Source organism: Peromyscus californicus, unplaced genomic scaffold, assembly GCF_007827085.1.
Source record: "Peromyscus californicus insignis strain IS unplaced genomic scaffold, ASM782708v3 Scaffold_11__1_contigs__length_118956290, whole genome shotgun sequence".
NCBI lineage: Eukaryota > Metazoa > Chordata > Mammalia > Rodentia > Cricetidae > Peromyscus > Peromyscus californicus.
This window is the reverse complement of record NW_026294402.1, coordinates 69815866-69838304: the sequence shown is the minus strand read 5'-3', so window position 1 is coordinate 69838304 and position 22439 is coordinate 69815866. Positions and strand designations below refer to the sequence as shown.

General features: G+C 42.7%; 1 protein-coding gene across 4 annotated transcripts in view; it reads right to left on the bottom strand.

Moving 5' to 3' along the window:
* Nucleotides 1-22439, bottom strand: part of Atosa (atos homolog A) — a 76540-nt gene that overhangs the window by 16938 nt on the left and 37163 nt on the right. For all 4 annotated transcript variants that reach the window (XR_008213254.1, XM_052714435.1, XM_052714427.1 and 1 more), the window contains 4 exons: nucleotides 5806-5990; nucleotides 4246-4448; nucleotides 3860-3985; nucleotides 731-2555 (listed from right to left, as the gene is read on the bottom strand). Coding sequence is in view for 3 of the 4 variants with exons in the window: in XM_052714435.1 (XP_052570395.1) it covers nucleotides 731-2555; nucleotides 3860-3985; nucleotides 4246-4448; nucleotides 5806-5990 (2339 nt within the window). In the remaining variant the exon portion in view is untranslated. The remainder of the gene's footprint in view (nucleotides 1-730; nucleotides 2556-3859; nucleotides 3986-4245; nucleotides 4449-5805; nucleotides 5991-22439) is intronic.

The following is a 22439-nucleotide window of genomic DNA, read 5'->3' as shown; positions in this document are numbered from 1 at the left end:
TCCCACTGACTGTTTGCAACACTGAAATAAACGAACAGGCAGCAGGAAAATCCAAGTGGACCGAGGACTTGCACAGCCCACAGATTTGTCCTTGATTAATATGAGGGAGCAGCAGAACCCTGGGTAACAGGAAACCTGAAAAGGGGGGAAGGGGTGCCAGATCAGCCACTGCTCCAGGCATATCCAACACTCTGAGCCTCAGTTTCCTCATGTGCTGTACCTGCCCCTTGGCAAAGTACCAAAAGGAACCGAGTGTTCTATAATCATGTGACATAATGGGAGGAGGCTGTAAAAAAGGCAAAAATCAACTGTTTTTTATAAACAGCATCCATTCCTGCATCCACAGACCAAACACAAAGTCCAGGTGCTCTGAATGGGAGGAAAAGGTCACATGGCCTTTAGACAGTGGGCGAGAAACTGATGAAAGGTGGCATGACAGACCTCATAGAGCCTTGAAAAATTCAGTGCTGTAACTGTAGATTTTAAAGAAGGGTCCGTGCACTGCATTTTAAACCATAAGATCTGTGATCTACTTCTTCTATTACCTAGTGTTTACTTTCAAGAGAGTGGGGTATTGGCAAGGATATTAATAGTTCTGGCTTATCATGCCAGACTGGGTATTCTACAGATAAGAAGCCCCTTGGGCCTTTATAACCAGATCTCCTGGGAATAAAGTTCAAACCACAACTAATAATTGGGAATTACATTTAGAACATTACATGTCACCTACCAACACGTCTGCACTTTTCAGTCTTTCGCTTGTAGACAGACAGTGCTTCACACTTTTCCTCTGAGGTTTTCCATCAGCGGGATCCTCTTTTTGCTCCTGTTCCATTGTTTTCAGCTGCTCTGAGGCTGTGCATCTGAAACCGTCAGTACCTTTGCTGAGGTCACTCTCTGTACTGAGCTGACTGCTTTGCTCACAGGTCTGTGATCTTTTTGTGTCTTTATTTGAACAATTAGTTTTGTACTTATTGAAACAGTCAGACATTTCCGACATAGTAACTTTTATTCTTGAGTCAATACCTTTTGAGTCATCACATTGGAGATGACTGAGAGATCCTGGTTTATAATTCTCGTCTTTTATTTTCTCCGTACATTTATTTGTGCAAATCTGTTTGTCAATACTGTTGCAATGTGAACACTGTTTCTCAATTTCATGGCTCATTTCTTGCTCCTTAAGTTGTGATTTACAAGGTGTACTTTCCAATCTGCTAATCAAACTCAAGTTACTTTCATTGCAGAGAGTCATATTAGAGGAAGTTAGTAAGCCAGCAGCCTTGTTCTGCGGCTCCTGCCTGGCGCTGTGGGTGATGTCATCAGGATGCTTCTGATGCTGAGTTCTTACTTCACGCTTCAGAGACTTTTCCTGAAGATTGTATTTGGAAGATTGGAAGCATTTATTAGGTTTGGGGCTTTTCCCATCACCTCTGTCTCCCAGTAAGGACACTTCTGTATGAGAAGCAGAAACAGAGGCACTATCTCTGTTCTTCTTCCACAAGGCTTTGTCATCATATGAACTCCTGATCACTTTAGAAGGAATGGAATTGGAGTCGTGCTTGCTGAATGCAGGCCGGGGAATGTGAGCTGTGGGGTCGATGTGTTCCAAGTGCTGTGCAATCCTGGCTATGACGTCCTGCCGCTCCTGGAGCAAAGAGCCGATCAGCGGGTTCGCCTCCCCAGCAGACTGGCGAGAGTAAGGGCCGTGAGAGGTGCAGGTCTCTCCTGGAGTGGTTTCCGACTTCCCTCTCGCTTTCCCCTCACTGGTGTCCTCTGTGGAGCTAATCTCCGGGCTCCCAAAAGAGACTGAGAATGCCTCTTTGCATCTTCTGACACTCTCACTTTCTTGGGGAACTCGGTGAAGCTTTGCACTAAGTGAAGTGGACTCCTGGGTGTTGAAGGGGTGTTCAGACATGTGAGAGGAGCTAGGGTCACAGTGCATCAAGTGCTGAGCAATCCTGGCAATGACTTCTTGTCGATCCTGAATCAAGGAGTCGATTAAAGGGTTAGGCTCCCCCACTGACTGCCGGGAGCTCTGACAGCTGGAGACACTGGAATCGATCGCAGAGAGTGATTTCAAAGTTCTCACTGACGCCTCCTGTGACCTTACTTCTCCTGTGGTGCCACTGAAGCCCAGGACACTGGCTTGAGATGCCCCATGGTCAGACTTGCTGCCCGTGCCTGGGCAGAGCCTGACATTTCTAATGGCTGCAGAGTACTCAGGAGTCAAGATACTTCTTACATGCAGGGCACTCACGGGTGCCATGGTCCACGTGTGTTTGTTACACAGACCCTGTGAGCTGCTGGGACAGCGGTGCTCTATTTCACCAGGGCCACGGTGCTGATAGGCCTTTAGCTCCTGCTCTTGAATTCTCTTCTCATAAAGAATGTTAGTATGAATACTACAGGTCAAAACCGGATAATGAGCTTGTCTGGGTAGGGACTGAACGCTGACTTTCAAGGCCACGTTGTGAGAGACGTTGGGAACAGGAAACACATGCTCAGTTGGAGTCTGTGAAAAACTCCACTGCAAGTCGACATCAGCAGCACTGATTCTAGAGCCAAACAACACAGGTCAGTCACAGCTGCCCTCTGTCTCTCTAAATCACTTTGAGGATAAAAAGCAATCACATACTCAGCTCTGCACTAACTCCCACCACTCCACCATGCACGTCACCGCTAAAACCAACACACGGCACAACAGACTGCACTTGGAAGAAGGTCTGCTCTTTAAGACAGAGTTTCAGAGCCGGGCGGTCGGTGGTGGTGCACGCCTTTAATCCCAGCACTCGGAGGCAGAGGCAGGAGGATCTCTGTGAATTTGAGGATAGCCTGGTTTACAGAGTAAGTTCTAGGATAGCCAGGATCACACAGAGAAACTCTGTCCCCTCAAACAAAAATAAAAACAAAACAAACAAGACAGAATTTCACTCTGTAGCCCAGGATATCCTGGAATTTACTATGTAGCACAGGTTGGTTTCAAACTTGCAATGATCCTCCTACTTTAGCCTTCTGTGGTATTACAGGCATGAGCCACTGTGCCCAGCTGAGGTATCTTTTTAAGAACTCAAAAAGAAAAACGTAAACACTAAAAGAATATTAGGATTTAATCATATTTACCAAAATGGAAAGAAAAAAAGGACTTTGTGTTTATTATTAAATAAGTGGGTTCTGTTCATTTTATTGAGCAAGATAATTTAGAGACTGTCACCTGCATAAGGAAATAATGATCGTTTTGCAGTGTGCATGTTTATTTATGCACACACAAAATACATAATCACACACATATGCACACAGGAACTCACACACACACAAATACACAATCACACACACACATGCACACAGGAACTCACACACAAAAACACACATGTACTTTTTTTTTTTTTTAAGATTTTGCTCAGGTTCAAACTCACTTCTCCTAGCCTAAGCATCTTAGCATCTCCTAGCATCCTAAGTAGCTTGGTGCTGTGGGCACACAGCACTATGTCCCACAATGTTTATGTGTTTTAGATAGAAAACTCCAGGTCATCAACAGAAGTCACAAACCCAGGTGACCTCTGTTTCCACTTCATCATGACACTAAGGCTGGATCGGCTTCCTAAACTAAGCTTGAATGCTTTCGAAACCTTCCTCTACACCAAATTTAACCCACCAAGCCATCCTAATGAGATTTAACCCAACAAGATTACCCATATAATAGAACTCTCTTAACTTGTTTTGAGAAAAACCTCAACTTTTACTGATTTTTATTTACAAATGAAGGAAATATGCTTGTGAGAGCTAAGACACCATTCAATAAGCCGGCCAGTGACTCTGCACTGTCCCCCAATACCCCCCCTCCCCCGCCCCCTGGACATACCTGTAAAGAATATTTCGTGGAATAGCACCATGAGAAACACTCAGCCAAGCACTTAACTGAGAAAAAAACACAAACGATCGGACAGCCAGCAGAAGAGCCTTCTCTTCGATGAATCGGTCGCCATTCCTAAGGGGAGGAAGAAGGTACAATCACATGTCAGCAAATATGGAGTGACCACTTTTGCAGAGATAAGCGGGAACAAGCATCTCCTGGGACATGTGCTCTGACAGTGCACACATGCACTTCCTAACGTCACTTGGTGTTATAAGTACACAGTAAGCATCTCAACTCTACTACATAAAAAAGAGGGATTCAGAGACATACTGCAGTATTCCAGTAAGGTGTAGGAGGTCTTGGAAAACTTGACACCAAGTTTAACAACTCACTGTCGGGGAACTGGCTCCAAGATCCACCTCTCCAGTAACAGTGCATCCTGCTTAATGGCGGGGTCATTCAGGTCTGGCCCCTCTGTGCTAGGGCCCTCATCACTGTAGCAGCAGTCTGGCAGGAGCATCACTTCCACCATGATTGGAAGATTGTTTTTCCACAACAGTGTGACCTCAGATCTGGTCCGTCTGGCTTGGCGACACTTGAGAGAAAATGAAAATAAACAAATGTCTCAATGATGGCTCTAATTCTGTATTTAAATTTCAAAACTGTAATTGCAGACATCTGCATAAGAAGCGTGACCTATATGGTAGTGCTTGCTCAGGTCTGGCGGTCTCACTTTCTTGTTAAATGATGCACTCCAGATAGAAAGCTCTTGTGCACAGGGCTCAGGGTAGGTAGAGGTTTGTGCTGCACAGTTTCTGGGGAAGGGCAATTTTGCTCTACTTTATGGGAAGAATGTCAAATATAATGTCCGACAGGTCTCTGAGTATTCCCAGTGTGCCTACTTTGTCAATTTCATCAGTTCATAGGGAAGATTCTGAAACCTAAAGACCAAAATACTAAAACAATTCATTTTCATTAAATAATCAAAAAAAGATGATTTTTTAAAGATTTTTCTTAAGTTTAAAAATTAGAGTGCTGGAGAGATGACTCAGCATTTGAGAGAACTGGCTGCTCTTCCAGAGGACCCAGGTTTGATTCCCAGCACCCACATGGTGACTCACAACTATCTGAAATTCCAGTTCCAAGGGATCAGAGGCTCTCTTCTGGCTTCTGTGGGCACCCAGCATTCAAGTGGTCCACAGACATACACACAGGCAAAACACTTGTATATAATAAATAAAATAAAAAAAAATTTTAAGCCAGGCAGTGATAGTGCCACATGCCTTTAATCCCAGCACTTGGGAGGCAGAGCCAGGTGATCTCTGAGTTTGAGGCCAGCCTGATCTACAGAGTGAGTTCCAGGACAGCCAGGACTACATAGAGAAACCCTGTCTGAAAACAACCACCACCACATAAAAAATTTAAAGTTCAAGAATATATTTAAGGGGGCTGGAGAGACGGCTCAGAAGTTAAGAGCACTGACTGCTCTTCCAGAGGAACCAGGTTCAATTCCCAGCAATCACATGGCAGTTCACACCTGTCTGTAACCCAGTTCCAGGGGACCTAACACTCCCACCCAGACATACATGCAAAGCACCAATGTACACAAAATAAAAAGAAAAATTAAAAAAAAGAAAAGCTATAGGGGGAACAGGTGAAGTAGGAAAACCATTGTAACAGCTTATCTAATGGATAAGAATATAAAAGGGAAGCGTCGGGGTAACTCCACAACTAAAGAAAAAGGAGTCACAGCAAGCAGCGTTGCCAACCTCCCTTCCTCTCAGTGACGTCACCTACTGCACTTTCAAGCACCCACTTGATACAAAAATCACTGCGACAGAACAGCAGGGACGCAAAAATTGGAACCAGTTCACACAAAGGACGAACAAACCCCAACAGCAACCGAACCCGACCCGGTTCACACAAAGGACGAACAAACCTCAACAGCTCACCTGGGCCAGCTTGTCACTGCACTCATGTCTAGCTGTCCCTGGGAAGCGCGACTGCGCTGGAGGACAGTGGAAGCTCTCAGCACGACCTTTCACGGAGCACTCGGGTGTCCGTCCTTCTGTTATCAGCAAGGCCAGAGAAACCAAGAACTCCTCTGCGTCATATTCAAAATACTCATCCAGGGCATCTGGCATTTAAAAAAAAGGAAAATTCTGCATTGTATTAAAAATTCCATCACTTGAATTAATCACATTTTTTTTTACAGTGTTTCTGTTTATTTATCTGTCATTGTGGGATTGAACCCAGGGCTATACACACACTAGGCCAGCACTTTGCCATGCTAACAAGTGCTCTACAACTGAGCTATATCCCGAGTTCATTAATTTTTAATTAATTAATTAATTGTAGATAGGGTCTCATGTAGCCCAGGCTGGCCTTGAGTTCACAAGTGGTAGAGGTTGGTCTTGAACTCCTAACCTCCCTGCCTCTGGCTCCTTTTTTTTTTTTTTTTGGTTTTTTTGAGACAAGGTTTCTCTGTATAGCCTTGGCTGTCCTGGAATTCATTCTTTAGACCAGGCCAGCCTTGAACTCAGAGATCCGCCTGCCTCTGTTGGGACTAAAGGCATGTACCACTGCCTGGCCTGCTTCTGGCTCTTATGGGCTGAGATTACAGGTGTGCAGCTCTATGCCTGGCGACTCCAGCTTATTCTGTCACTGAGATACACCTCTAGCCCTAAAGTACTTAACAGGAGCTCATGTGAGCTGGGTGCAATGGTACATGCCTATAATCACAGCACTCAGAAGGCTAAGACAGGACAATTTCTGTAATTTTGTGGCCAGCCTGGGCTACACAGTGAGTTACAGGCTACTACTGGTTACAAAGCAAGATCCCATCTCAAAAATCTAAAAACTAACCCCCCCAAAAAAACAAAACCCAAACCATTACCTCCAACTAACAATAACTTAGTTAGTTATCTCTAACTAAGGGTAGTAAGTAGTCTAGGTCTAAAATTCCAGCACTGGGGAAGCTGAGGCAGAAGGATGACAGCTAACACTTAGTGACTTAAGTGCCATCAAGTATCACCAGCACTAAGTACTCCCTCTAGATAAGCTCAGTTCTCAGAGCACTACAGGGTGAGGACTCCTGCCTGCATGTTACAGGTAATCAAGCCCGGGGGTGAGCTGGCCCACACTTACCCCAGACAATCTGCAACGTGGACAGACGTCTGGCTCCAGAAACTAGGCTCTTAACCACCATAATAATGCTGTGTTCACTGTGACTATGAAATCTATTACATACTTTGTTTCCTAAATATAAAATATATATATATCTGACCCACATTTTTATTCATTTGGTATTATTGTAATACAGAAATTTCTGTATTTCTGGAAATGGGACTATAAATTATAATAATGTGCTGATTGGAAGAGAGGGTCTCAAATCTCCTTTGGGAATGAAATTAGGTCATAAATCAAGGGTGTTCACAGATAATCCTATAGATACACAATCATACTTCCTACCTTTAAATTTTTTTTTCTTCTTTTTTTTTGGTTTTTTCGAGACAGGGTTTCCCTGTGTAGCTTTGCGCCTGTCCTGGAACTCACTTGGTAGCCCAGGCTGGCCTCGAACTCACAGAGATCCGCCTGGCTCTGCCTCCCGAGTGCTGGGATTAAAGGCGTGCGCCACCACCGCCCGGCCCTAAATTTTTTATTACATTTTATTAATTTATTTGTGCGTGTGTGCCGGTGCCTATGGAGCAGGGGTGTATGCCACAGTGCAAACGGAGGTCAGAGGGCAAATTTCACCATGTGAGTTCCTGGGAATGAACTCAGGTCATCAGGCTTGGTAGCAAAGCCTTTACTTGCAGAGTCATCTTGCTGCCCTCTGCTTTCTAACTTTTTAAAAATCCTATGTTTCCTTATGTAGCAGACAGCTTTTCTTCTCAAAAGTAGGTCTATGGTTTTATTTAGCTATTTAGCTATAACTATGGCATGATCTACTTAATCAGTCCCATACTGTTGGATGTATAGGATGATTCAGTTGTTTTCTAAACAGACGTAAGAATCTTTATAAATATGCTAGAAAACTGAACTCACTATCATTTCTTTGGGGGTAAATTCACAAAAGAACAATTTTTGTTCATATTAACAGACTGCCCTCTATGAAGATTAAAAAAAAATTATCTTAAATAAATTATCTTCTTAGCAATCTCCTAGGTTTTTCCCTGGCCTCCTTTCCATCTTACTCTGTGGTATGAGTGGCCTGGACTCTTTCTACTACCTTGGCGGGCTGCAGAAAGAAGTCAGACAGCATGTGGAGCAGCCCAGCCAGCCCTGGGAAGGACAGAGCCCCCTCCCTCCCCCCACTCCTCCCACCCCCCCACCCCCGATGTGTGATGGCGGGTACTGGTGCAGTCGGAGGCTCTGCTCACTCTGCGTCTCTCAGGAGGCAAGGCTGTGATCTCTCCTAGGGTTTTCCCCAGCTCCCTCTGCCTCCCTTTCCTCCCTCCTTTCTTCCTCCCTCCCTCCCTCCCTCCCTCTTTCCCTCCCTCTCTCTTTCTGTAGGTTCATTAGGGTTTTTTTTTTAAATTTTTTAAAAGATGAATTCTAATTTAGTATGGGCAGGTCTCAGACTCACTACACAGTCAAGGCTGTTCTTAGCCTTCTGATCTTCCGGCTTCTACTTCTCAAATGCAGGGACAGAGGTGTGTGCTATATCACACACCCAGCTCCACTGCTTCTCAAGAGCGGAGATTCACAAACTCGATCAAGTCTAATTCAATCACCCACATAAGCGCTCAGATGCTGCCTTGGCAACTGTCAGCAGCCTGTCCTTGTACATCTAGTGGAGAGGTGGCCTATTTCATCTCTGGATCTTCCCAAGTGTCTAAGCTGCTTACTTTTCTTGTTGAAGTGGGCTCAAGTCCAGAGTCTCAAGAACATGGTTCTCCAAAGTCCCAGCCCAGCCCCAGCTCCCAGTCAGACTGCAAGCAGAGTGCACAGAGGTGAGAGACCCTGTTCCATCTCCTACCATAGTGCGAACCCACTCCACCATAATCCTCAGGGTACAAAGGTTTGTTGTCACTCTTCTTCACTGGTTGGCTTCCTAATTAATCCACTTACAACCCCTCAAGCTTGACCATGGCCGCAGCTGCCACACAGAGCCAGGTATTCTAGCTGGCAATATGACATGTACTCTGATAGGGATGCTGCCCGAGTCCCAGGTCAACTCAGCTTTCACAGCTCCCTGCATAGTCTCTCCACCCCAGACCAACTCCCGTCTACAGAGCTCTTGTCCTTCCCATTCTCCTTCCAACCCGTCAGGCATGGCTTTCTCCTCTCCTTTTCATCTACCACAGCTTTGTGAAGAACTGTTCCCTATGTTGTCCGTGAGAGGCCTCTGTCCTACCTGCTCTCTACATTGACCTCTTACCGACTTGCTTCTCTGCCCAGAGCTTGCATAAGCCACTGACTTTGTGAATGGCTGTGGCAAGATGCTGGCACTCAGCCTAGAGCCATGCCTTCCCCATCCACACAGTTACATGTCACCATTTTCCGTGGACTGACAGACTACTTCAGACAACCTTCTCCAAAACCTGGGGCACTGACCACTAATGTGACCAGGAGAAAGCACAGGCTGAAGAAGCCAAGTGGCACTACAGATAAACTCAGATGAACTGTCCTGACCGCTCTGTTACACCCCAAATCTACTTCTTCACAGTGAAAGTCTTCACACTTCATCCTCGGAACCCATGGAAATGTGAAACAGAGACCCAACCACCCACAGTTGTTCTCTAACCTCCCTGTGCACATTATGTATATGCACACACACACACACACACACACACACACACACACACACACACTCCCATATGTATGCTGCACATGTACACACAACACTGTGTTTTCTCAATTGTAACAAAAATCTTTAAATCTTCAATACATGATCATGAGAAATGGCAGTAACAAACGGACCATGGATTGACTTGGTTTTGGTTTCATTGTATCTATGTGTGGGAATGTGCAGGTGAGTGCTGGTGCCTTCAGAAGCCGGAAGAGGAAGTTGGCTCCATTGGAGCTGGGGTTACAGGCTATTGTGAGTGGTCCAACATGGATGCTGGGAACTGAACTCTGGTCCTCTGGAAGAACAGCAAGTTCTCTAAACTACGGAGCCACCTCCCTAGCCCCATATACAACTTCTTTATCTCAGCTTTCCCCTTATTATTTGTGTCTTTGCACGCATGTGAGTGCTCATATGTGTGTGAGGGTGCATGCAGGGGACAGAGGTTGTTGTCTGGTGTCTTCCTCAACGGCTCTCCATTTTCTCTGAGGTAGGTTCTCTGGCTGAACCCAGAGCTCACCATTGAGGGAGTGTAGCTAGCCAGCTGGCCGGCAGATCTACTGTCTCCACTTCCTGAACTGGAGCTGCAGGTGGGTGTCGGCCAGGCTTTTTTTTTTGTTTTTTTGTTTTTTTGTTTTGTTTTGTTTTTCAAGACAGGGTTTCTCTGTGTAGCTTTGCGCCTTTCCTGGAACCCACTTGGTAGCCCAGGCTGGCCTCGAACTCACAGAGATCCGCCTGCCTCTGCCTCCCGAGTGCTGGGATTAAAGGCGCGCGCCACCACCGCCCGGCGTCGGCCAGGCTTTTATGTGGGCCAAGCTCTTCACCCTCTGAGCCATCTCCCTACCCCTCTTGTCACTTAGACAGTACCATCTTCCAGACTCTAGTCACAAGGGCTACTTGTAAATTTTTTAGAATATTGCCAAGCACATAAGGGACACAACATAACTATTCATTAAATTTATAATAAATACTACTGGACACTACTTCCCCCTTTTATGGATGAGAAAACTTTTTTTTTTCAGAGACAGGGTTTCTCTGTGTAACAGTCCTGGTTGTCCTGGAACTCATTTTGTAGACCAGGCTAGCCTTGAACTCACAGAGATCCTCCTGCTTCTGCCTCCCTAGATAAAACTAAATTTTAAAGTCATTTTCCCAAACTTACACACATGATCACCAGGAAGAGAACCATCTTGAAGGTTGCTCTCCAACAGTAGTTCTCATCAACTCTGACTTATTTTTATTTCAGAAAAAAACTCAAAGGCAACCATCTTAACTTATGGCATGGGTTCTAGGAAGTCCTAGTCTTAAATAACTTAGACAGTTCTCTTGTTCCTTTGATTAAGAAATAAGGTATTGTTTAAGAAACCTGCAGCTCATAATTAGTTCGTCTGCTGGTTGTATTTTTTATTTTATTTCGTTTTTGTTCTCTCTCTCTCTCTCTCTCTCTCTCTCTCTCTGTGTGTGTGTGTGTGTGTGTGTGTGTGTGTGTGTGTTTGTGTGGTGCATGTGTCCAAGTGCAAGCTTATGTGTCCCACATGTGTGGAGATCAGATGGCATTTTCTGGAGTCAAGTCTCCCCTGCTACCATGTTACTGTGGTTTCTGGGGATGGACCTCAGGCTTGTTGGGCAAGTGCCTTTACTTCTGAGCCATCTCATTGGCCCTGTTCTGTTGGCTTCTGACAAACAATATTTTAAACATTAATTGTATGCACTAAGGGTTAAATAAGATGCCTAAATTAATTTTGAACCTGGATTATTACAATGTGATAGTGGAACCCTGTGGCACAAACAGTTGTAAGTTCAGCTACTGAGTGAATGAGCAAGTTGGAATGATATTTTCCCAGTGCTGGGGATCAGAGCCAGGGCCTCAATCTTGATACAGAGGTGTTCAAATACTAAGTCTCATCCCTAGCCAATGAAATAAAAATTCTTACCTCAGAAACTTCTGAGAAAAAAAGAAAAAGACTGCCCTTTGAATTTTGGAATATCTTGCTATGTTAGAAGCTAAGGTTTGTTTTTAGTTAACAGTCAACTATTAAACAGCAAACCCAGTACAGTGAATAGACACTTACTTTAGAACACACTCTAACTGTACTTGTTCATACAGTCAGAAAGACTTTCCTAGTGGCTTTTCTGCACAAAGAACCAGAGTGTGAATTAAGAAACTATAATTTTCATGAGTATTTCCTTTATGAATATTTGGCTGAAGGAATGTTACGAGGAATTATATATTCCTTCCTTCAGAAATGAAGTTCGGGGGTTGGGGCGCATGCTCAGTAGTTAAGAGAACTGGATGTTCTCCTAGAGGACCCCGGTTCAATCCCCAGCACCCACGTGATGGCTCACAACCATCTATAATTGCAGTTACAGGAATCAGATGCCCTCTTCTGGCCTCTGAGGGCACAGAAGTTATGTGGTGCACAGAGAGACATGCAGGCAAAACACCCACAGATAAAATAAAAATAGAAATGAAGCTAGAGTATACTCAACAAAACTAATAGCCAAAGAGAAGCAGAAATAAAATTCACATAAAGAACTGTGCAAATGAAGTTTCTTTCTTTTTCAGGGATTGGGCAAGGTCTTACTCTGTACTCTAGGCTGGCCTGGAACTCGCTATGTTACCCAGTTTGGCCTCTCACTCCAAGCAATCCTGTCTCAGCCACAAAACTGGCCTTTAATTAATATCTGTTTTGGAACAATAATAAAAAGATTCATTGGAGAATTCAGTTTTACACAGAGGCAGTAATATCCAGAGAGTCCAATCTTGGGCAAGTTCAGACTTGTTATTTAATTTCTTTGTTTCTAATGGAGGAATGAAAAATGTTATGAGATAAAGACCTTGTCTGTCCTTGGGGGAAAGCAGGACTTTCCCACAGGTCTTGTCCTCTCTCCAGGGGATACACTGAAGGGAAACTTGATTTCTATGTTCATCCCTTCAGGGAACTCTATTTGCTAGCCATTGGGCTGTTTCCAGCCAAGGCAGAGGAAGAGGGATGTGGATTACTACAAACCAATTCAGAGGATGGGCATCTCTGACAGGGAAATAGACAGGAGTAGATTTCCATGCTGAGGCACAGGAAGAAGCAGCGTTCAGCAGTCCTCAGGAGGGAGGGAAAAGTGATGAGAAGGGAAGTCAGGGTGGCTAGCCACCAGAGAGCGGAGGTGAGAACACGGAGCCGGAAGGCACCACACAAAACCTTCTCAACCAAGGGACCATTACAAAACAAAGCAGAAGCCGGGCGGTGGTGGTGCACACCTTTAATCCCAGCACTCAGGAGGCAGAGCCAGGCGGATCTCTGTGAGTTCGAGACCAGCTTGGTCTATAGATCGAGATCCAGGACAGGTACCAAAACTACACAGAGAAACTCTGTCTTTTTTTTTAAAAAAAAAAGGCAGAATGATTTTTCAAATACAGCAAGGCCAAGCATATGTGGTAGCATACACCATTAATCCCAGCACTTGGGAGGCAGAGGCAGGCAGGTCTCTGTGAGTTTGGGGCTAGTTAGCGCTCTACAGTAAGACCTTGTCTCAAAACAAAACAAAATAAAACATACACAGCAAACCTGAAACAAATCGCCCTCAGAAGACATGAATAACCAGAGATGTTGAAGCAAGCTGTCCTGAGATAATTCACCTGTAGAAGATATGCAAGCCCTCCTGGCAGAAGAGAATTGTATCATCTGATCCATTCAAATAGCACTGGAAACCTCAGAAATGCAGATAAATGTAAATAATTTAGTCTCAGGGTTTTAAAATCTTTTACATTTGACTTTGTGTGTGAACATGTATGCATGTGTATTCCATGCAGTATTGAGGCCAGAGTACAACTTTCAGGAGATAATGCCCCACCACCAGGTGGTCCCAGGGACTGAACTCAGGTTGTTAGCCTCAAAAGTGGATGCCCCTGCCCTCCTAGCCATCTTGCTGGCTCTGTTCTCATTTTAAATCAGTTTTTTTTTTTTCTTACTTCTTTTTGTTTTTTGAGATAGTCTCAGTATGCAGCTCAGGCTAACTAGGACTTACAGTGTAGCTTAGGTGAGCTCATGTCAATCCTACTGCCTCAATCCACCAAGTACTGGGATCATTTGTGTTGCCACTATACCCAGATTTCCTACACCCAGATACCTATACCACTATACTTAAATCTACAATAAGTTTTAAATGTAACTGGTTGATTAAAGGGAAATTAACCACAGCATATCATAGACCTTATAAAGAGTGTAATAGAAGAAAAGATCAGGAGGCAGCATTTTACACTATTCTTCATGTAGTATGATGGGCGGGAGATGGCTCAGTAGGTCAAGTGCTCGCCTTACAAGCACAAAGGCCTGAGTTCAATCCCCAGAACAAAAACAGCTGAAGAGCTGACTTAGTGGTTAAAAGCATGCACTGCCCTTCTAGAGGACCCAAAATTGGTTGCAAGTATACAGGATGGGTAGCTCACAACTGCCTATAACTCTAGCTCGAGATCTGATGCCCTCTTCTGGTCTCTGTGGACACTGCATTCATATGCACAAACACACACAAACATGTACACACAATATAAAAAATAAAAACAAACTTAAATGTCCATTGGGACACATGGCTCAGTGGTTATGAACACTGGCTGCTCTTCTAGAGGACCCAGGTTCAATTCTTAGCATCCACACGTTAGCTCACAATGATTTATTAATTCTAGTTCCAGGGGATCTGATGCCTTCTTCTGACTTCTGTGGGTACCAAGAACACACATGGTACACAGACATACATGCAGAGAAGACATCCACACTCACATTAAAAAAAAAAAAAAGGCTCATTGGTGTGTCATGTGCTTGCAATCTTAGCGCCAGGAAGGCAGAGGGGGACAGATCTTTGGGGCTTGCTGGCTAGCCTACTTGGTAAGTTCTGGGCCAGTGAGAGAGCCTGTCACAAAACAAACAAAAACTAGACAGCACCTGAGGAGTATAGATACTCCAGGTTGTCCTTTAGGCTCCACACACATCCAGGCACGTAATCCACCATGTACACATCGTGGGCTGACACAGCACAGAGGATCTTGCTAGATGACAGAAGCTCCTCAATCTTCAACTTCTTAGTCGCAAAACTGCAGGAGGTAAGTCTGTCCCGTGTCTACTCCAACAGGCTCTCGTTATTTTGTCTATGTTGCCCAGGCTGTTACAATTCTCTTGCCTCAGGTTCCCACATAGCTGAAACTAAGGTGTGTACGTACCCCTGTGCCAAGCTAAATGTATATTATTTTAAAGTTCTGAATTCTGAGGGTTAGTAAGATGACTCAGTAGCTACAGATACTTGCTGGCAGGCTTGATATTCTGTTTCCTGGGGACCCACATGGTAGAAAAAGAGAACTGATTTCCACAGCTGTCCTGAGACTTCCACACATGTGCTGTGGCATGTGTATACCCATGCACCTACACACACATTCACATGAGTTCAAACACACAAATAAATGTAAGTTTTTTAAATTATGAAGCCTGAGATACTGTCATAATAGTACAAAACTAAGACATCTTGACTCCCTGTTATTTTAATAATCATCCAACTACTATATAGTTATAATGGTTAGAAATAAGGTATGCCAAGCATTGATGGTCTCACTTAAATGAAGAAGAATCTGTTCTGTGGTAGGATACATAATGAAATTAAGACAAAGACAGAGAGAGCAAAGAAACCATAAAGAGGCAGAGAGAAAAGAAAAACAACCACAATGTCCATTAAGTCCAGTGTCACCTGCCACCTTCTCCTGCTCCTGTCCTCCCAGCCCCAAACCTGCTATTCTTTCTACATTTTCTCTATGTTCTAACACTACACATGCTCAAGGAGCCGAGCTCTAGCTGGTTTTCTTTCCACTCTAGGGCTGGAATCTCTTCCAGGGTAACAATAGTACCATGGGTGGCTCTCTGCATCTAGTCTCCTTCCATTCCGTCCATTCCTAGCTTCCTCAACAGAATTCTCTATACAGTATAAATATGATTATGTTGGATCAAATCTACACAATGGTTCCTACTATTTATTTTTAATGTCCAAATTTCTGTTAAACAGTCTAGCTGGGCAATGGTAGCACATTCCTTTAATCCCAGCACTTGGGAGGCAGAAGCAGGCGGATCTCTGTGAGTTTGAGGCCATAAAGTGACTGTTATGTTTTTGTCTCAAAAAAGAAAGAGAGAGAGAGAGAGAGAGAGAGAGAGAGAGAGAGAGAGAGAGAGAGCAAGCATCTAAAATCACTGAATACAGGATACAGCACTGTTACTAAGGCTGGTTACCAGGGTGTTCCTGCTCTAACTAATCAACCATAATTACTGCAAATGAGTTTTGTTTCTTTCTCTAGTCTTTATGCTTTAACTTGTTTTTCTTGCCATATTACAATGGCTAGTTACACAACACAGCACAGAAGTGGCAATAGTGAACATTTTATTTCTAACCTTGGCAACAGTGTTTAATATTTCACAACTAAATATAGTAAATAAGTGAATATTTTTCACATACATCATTTGTTGGGTCAAGAAGGTTTGTTTATAAGTTATCTTGATTTGATAAATGCCATGTAAAATAGAATCCTCATGGAAATGGCATCTATTATTCCATACTGCCCAGCTAGTTTATATATATATATATATATATTCAGAGCTGAGGACTGAACCCAGGGCCTTGCAAGCGCTCTACCACTGAGCTAAATCCCAAACCCCTAGTTTATATCTTTTATATTGAGGCAGAGCCTCATTATGCACCCCAGACTGGCATGGAACTGGTTATGTATCCCAAGCTGGCCTTAAATTTTCCTGCCTCAGCATCCTGAGGGTCAGGATTACAGGTATGTATCATGACCAGCTTTCAATTAGTTTCATTTTTGTAGGGTTCTGGATTAAGTTCAGGGATTTACAGGTACTAGGCATGTGCTCTACCACAGAGTTACATGTCTAGTCCTAGTTAAGGACTTAAACCATTTCAGTGCCTGGTAAGTATGAACAGACAGTACTTACCACTGTCTTCAGCGTCTAAAACCAGGAAAGGTTTGACAGTACGAGAGGAGGAAGGGCTGTATCTTTACTACTTGTTACTAGACTTGTATTGCAAGCAAAGAGCCGTTAAGCAACTAGGGAAGGGCCTTCCTAAAACAACTTACATTCTCCGAGTCTATTATGAAAAGCCTTTCTTTTTGTATAACCTCTAATGCCAAATTTCTTGGACAAAATTCCATGGATTAGAACAGTGGGTATTACATTTCTGTATTTTGGAAAAATGTCAGAGCAAATTTTTAATGAGCAGCACTCCACACTGCAACACAGCCATTCGGCATTCTACCAGTGCAGTAGTGTAGGAAACACCCCCAGCGTCAGGCAGATTTCTGCTTGCAGAAGGACTTGCCTGCAGCATAAAGCTGTGAGAACAGCCCATCTCTTCCGCTGACACTGAAGAGCATCGTGCACTGTTCTCTGCACTGGTGTGGACCTCCTGCACAGCTTTACTGCTAAAAGGCCATAATAATTCACACTGAGGTGCTTTCTGGATGCTGGACCATGATACACATTATATCTCATTTAATCTCACAATGATATTAATACAATAATGTAAAGATATGTGTGCCAGGGCTAGAGATGGTTCAGTGGATTAGAGTGTGAGCTGCTCTTAAAGAGAGTGAAGCTCTGTTCCCAGCAACCATGTTGGCTAGCTCACACTACCTCAGCTCCCAGGATCTCACACCTCTGGCCTCAACAGGCACCTATGCTCACACACAAACCCACATATGTACATATAATTAAAGATAAAAATGAATCTAAAAACATGTGTGCCAAGCCCTGGTCACATTGTACCTCCAAGAAGAGGCCATTCATTGTTACTTCATCAAATCTGTAATGTCACTAATTTTAAGATAAACAACTTGTCTTAGGGTTTTGTTGCTGTGAAGAGACACCAAGACCACAGAAACTCTTGTAAAAAAATTTTTAATTGGGGTTCAGCTGAGAGTCCTACACCTTGCAGACAAGAGGAAGTTGACTGAGACACTGGGCGGTATCCTGAGCATAGGAAACCTTAAAGTCTGCCCACACAGTGACACTTCCTCTAACAAGGGCACACTTCCTAATAGTACCACTCCCTGAGATTATGGGGGGCCAATTACATTCAAATTAATACACAACTATTTTATGCTTCACCAGTTAAGAAAAAAAAAGTCCTGCCAATTAAACTATTGTGTTCCATCAAGAATCCATTTAGGAAGTGGAAGACATGTGCCTGTTAAAATCAACCAGGTGTAGAAATGTAAAGTGATGAATTTTATCTGATTCTGATTTACATGCAATATAGCATGATTGACCAAAACCAAAGTAAGCAAACTCTATTAGCTGAATATTTTTCAGCTCCTTTTGAAAAGATACTCAATTTTTGAGTGAAACCATTGAGCCAACAAATGTTTTATCTGAAGAAAAAAAAAACAAAAGTTGCAGACATAGATGCTCATAAGAACTGCATTCCTGGGGTTTACAGATTAAGAGCACTGGCTGCTCTTCCAGAGGTCCTGAGTTCAATTCCCAGCAACCACATGGTGGCTCACAACCATCTGCAATGAGATCTGGTGCCCTCTTCTGGCCTGCAGGCATACATGCAGGCAGAACACTATATACATCATAAATAAATCTTAAAAAAAAAGAATCTAAAAATAAGAACTGCATTCGTATTGCATGAATGTATGTCATGGATGGATATATTCATAGACAGACATATAGACAGACAGATCGACAGGTAGGCAGAGCTCAATACGTAACCCAGACTTGCCTCAATTTTACCAAGGAACCCAGGGTGGACCTGGGCTCCCACTCTTCCTGCCTCAGCCTCTTACCTGCTAGGATTACAGTGAGCTCTTAGCTGTACATATTTCTAAGGAAACTGTGTATATGAACCAAAGTAAAAAATACAGTCATCAGAAAGAATGCTTAACAAAGATAAGTTAAAAAAAAATCAATCTGGGCTGGAGAGATGGCTCAGAGGTTAAGAGCACTGCTTGCTCTTCCAAAGGTCCTGAGTTCAATTCCCGGCAACCACATGGTGGCTCACAACCATCTGTAATGAGATCTGGTGCCCTCTTCTGGCCTGCAGGGATATGTGCAGACAGAACACTGTATACATAATAAATAAATAAATCTTTAAAAAAAAAAAAAAAAAAAAAAAAAAAAAAAAAAAAAAAAAAAAAAAAAAAAAATCAATCTAGCCGGCAGTAGTGGCGCACACCCTTAATCCCAGCACTCAGGAGGCAGACGCAGGTGGGTCTCTGTGAGTTCAAGGCCAGCCTGGTCTATAGAGTGAGTTCCAGGACAGGCTCCAAAGCTACACAGAGAAACTCTGACTCAAAAAAATCAATCTAGCCGGGCGGTGGTGGCGCACGCCTTTAATCCCAGCACTCGGGAGGCAGAGGCAGGCGGATCTCTGTGAGTTCGAGGCCAGCCTGGGCTACCAAGTGAGTTCCAGGAAAGGCGCAAAGCTACACAGAGAAACCCTGTCTCGAAAAACCAAAAAAAAAAAAAAAATCAATCTGTATTTCAGAATTGGGTGTATACAGCATTGGTACAGTGGCTGCCTAGTCTGGAGAAGACCAGGGTTCAATATCCACAGACATCAAGAATGATGACAAATTATGATTTCATGGTTAAGATCATATCAACAGTCTGAGTCTTTACTGTACTCTGAGCTGTGTAAGCCAAGAAAATAGGTTTTGTCTGTTTAAAGCTTATGTTCCTGAGAAAGATGGAGACAATACACAGCTTACAGCACTGTTCACTTCAGAGGTAAAGTATGTTATCTGAACATGATTATGGAATACATGCTATTATGTAACATGATTCTGCTGTTAATCTCAGAGGAAACTTTCAAAAGTTTGAATCTTGTGTTTTGAGTTTTAGCAACACATGGAATAAACTGGAAATCTTTGAAAAACAAAAATAGTGGTTGGGCATGTGGCTCAGTGGCAGAGTTTGTGATTCATATTCAAGGCCCTGCATCCAATTCTGAGAGCCCAAACAAAAACACAATAACAAAATAATACTAAGACTCCATTTAAGGCCAAGCATTATATCATTTTTTCTTATTTTTTTTGTTCAAGCATTATATCTTTAAAAGAGGATTCCTAGGAAATTTTGATGTGCAGCCACTCCACTGTAGAATAATGTTTAATGATTCAGAACTCTTGCTTTTCTTAAAAATTTTTATTTATATGTATATATGTCTCTCTGTATGCCATGTGAGTACAGTGCCCACAGAGGCCAGAAGAGGGCATCATATCTCCCGAGACTGAAGTTATATCATTATGAACTTCCCCACATGGGTGCAGGGAATCAAACTTGGGTCCTCTGAAAGATCACCAGTTTTCTTAACCACTGGGCTCTCTCTCCTGCCCCTAAGACTCCCTGCTCTTTTTTTTTCTTTTGAGATAGGGTTTCCTTATGTATCTTGACTGTTCTGGAACTTGCTCTGTAGACCAGGCTGGCTTTGAACTCAGCCTGCCTCTGCCAGACTCCCTGCTTTTAATGGAACCTTGAAACCAGGTAATGAGAAGAGAGTGACAACCAAGCAAGGGAGACACAGAAAGGGCGGAAGGAGCTACGCCATCATGAGAGTACCATAGTCACTGTATAAAACAGAGTCTTGTGTCGGCTGTAGTAACAAACCGCATAGACCAACTAAGAACACCTAAGTGAGGAATGGGCATTGCTGTGGGATATTTGTACACTGTGTGAGGATGTACTGCTGTAATTGGTGTAATAAACAGCTAAATGGTCAACAGCTAGGCAGGACGTATAGGTGGGACTTGCATGCAGAGAGAAACTGGGAGGAGGAATCTAGGTGCACGATTTCACCAGCAGACTCTGAGGGAACTGGGTATGTCATACTAAGGAGAAGTAACTAAGCCATGTGGCAGAATGTAGATTAAAAGAATATATGGGTTAATTAAGTTCTAAGAGCTAGTTGAGAAAAAAAATTAAGCTAAAGCCAAACTTTCATAGTTAATAATAAGTCTCTGAGTCATTATTTGCAGGTTGGCAGCCCAAAGATAATCCAACAAGAAGGATGGATTCATTCAAAATTAATAAAGATCAGATTTGACTGGGGAAGATCTCTTGAAAATCTTGGCTACAGACATCAAGAAAAACAAACAAAAAACAAAAACAAAAAACTGTAACACAGGTGATGTATATGCTTATCCCTCAATATAGGAATAGAATACACAGGATGTCTGGATCTTGTATGGTATTTTGCTGATTTTAAATTTTTTAAATGCTTATGAAAAAAATCACTGCTGAGAGACACTGGACTATGGAAACTGCTAAATTAAACCAACCTGTATATTTTTAAAATATCTTACTTCAGAATGGAAGTCAGAAAACATGTTGTGTTGGGGGAGAAGTTTTGTTTTTGTTTCTACAGGAAAAAAAAAGCTATGGATTCCTCCAACATTAATAAAGATGAGATTTGACAAAGGAAGACCTCCTGAAAATCTTGGCTACAGACATGAAGAAAAAAAAAACAAACAAAAATTCCCTACAAGACAGGTGATGCATTTGCTGATCCCTCAACATGGGAACAGCTCTGAGACTGAGTGAGACATGATAAATCTTGTTGGCTACAGAGTCCTCATGACTTATAATTACATGCTATGGCATGGATAGAGGTCTGGTTATATAGTCCAGATGGACTTATAAAGTTGACAGATGCCTTTCACCTGCTCAAATATAAAAGAAAAAAATCATCTTTAGCTGACTTATATACACCACACATTTCATACTTGTATTAATGTAGATATGTATTTTACCTTTAAAAGTGTATATGATTTCAGAAGAAAAATACCAGGCACCAATGAAAACAAGTATCCCAGGTGATTCAGCCTCTTAAAATGCCTCTGTTACAGTTTCCTCAAAATTCTGCATCCAGAACAACTTCAAAGCTGCTAGTTGAGATGGTCCAGCCTCACAGACTACTCCAGTCAAAACTTTAGATAAGCTCTACACTTTCCCATTACACAGAGATTAAACAAAAAATAATGTAGCTAGCTCTCCCAGTACTTGACCATTATCCCAATTTTCTCAGGACTCCTAAAGATGCTGTCACACCAGATAACAGGAAGCAGTCCACAGAACATGACATTCACATTCCCAAGAAGTAGAGTGAGTAGTTTTTGGTTGTTCAATGGATTATGAATGTTTATCATTTAGGGAGGTTGGTTACAAGTTGTTGTTGGTCATGGTCAGGGAGAAAGCTGAGCAAAGGAGATTAGATTCAGGAATCTAGTTCTGGAAAGAAACGGGGTATACAGAAATAATAGGCTAAAAGGCTAAATTATTGAATGTATTTTAAACTAAAAAGCAACTATTAATCTCAAATATTTTATATTGGTATGGATTTTGTGTATTGATACAAATTTCAGGTCATTTTTGTTATACTGCATTATTTTTCTACTCTTGTTTAAGGTATTGAACCTATGCAGCTCATTTTAAAATGTAATATATAATTAAGAAATATAGGTTGGTAGTTATTTATAATAATCAAACTTGTAGTCATGTTTGGTATGTTTTCAAGGTTAAACAGACTTTAATAGATAAGTGGTCTTCAAACACTTCAGAGACCTACAGAATGTAGAATTTAATATGTTTTAATAACATAAGGCTTTTCATTATAGTGAGACACATCTGCTCCTGGCAGCACCAATTTACTTCAAAAAAAGGGTGATGTGCATCGAATAACATCCATATGGAGTTTGTTTTTATTGTGGCAAAGTTAGCCACTGGGCAAGAAATTGAACTTCCCTCTACT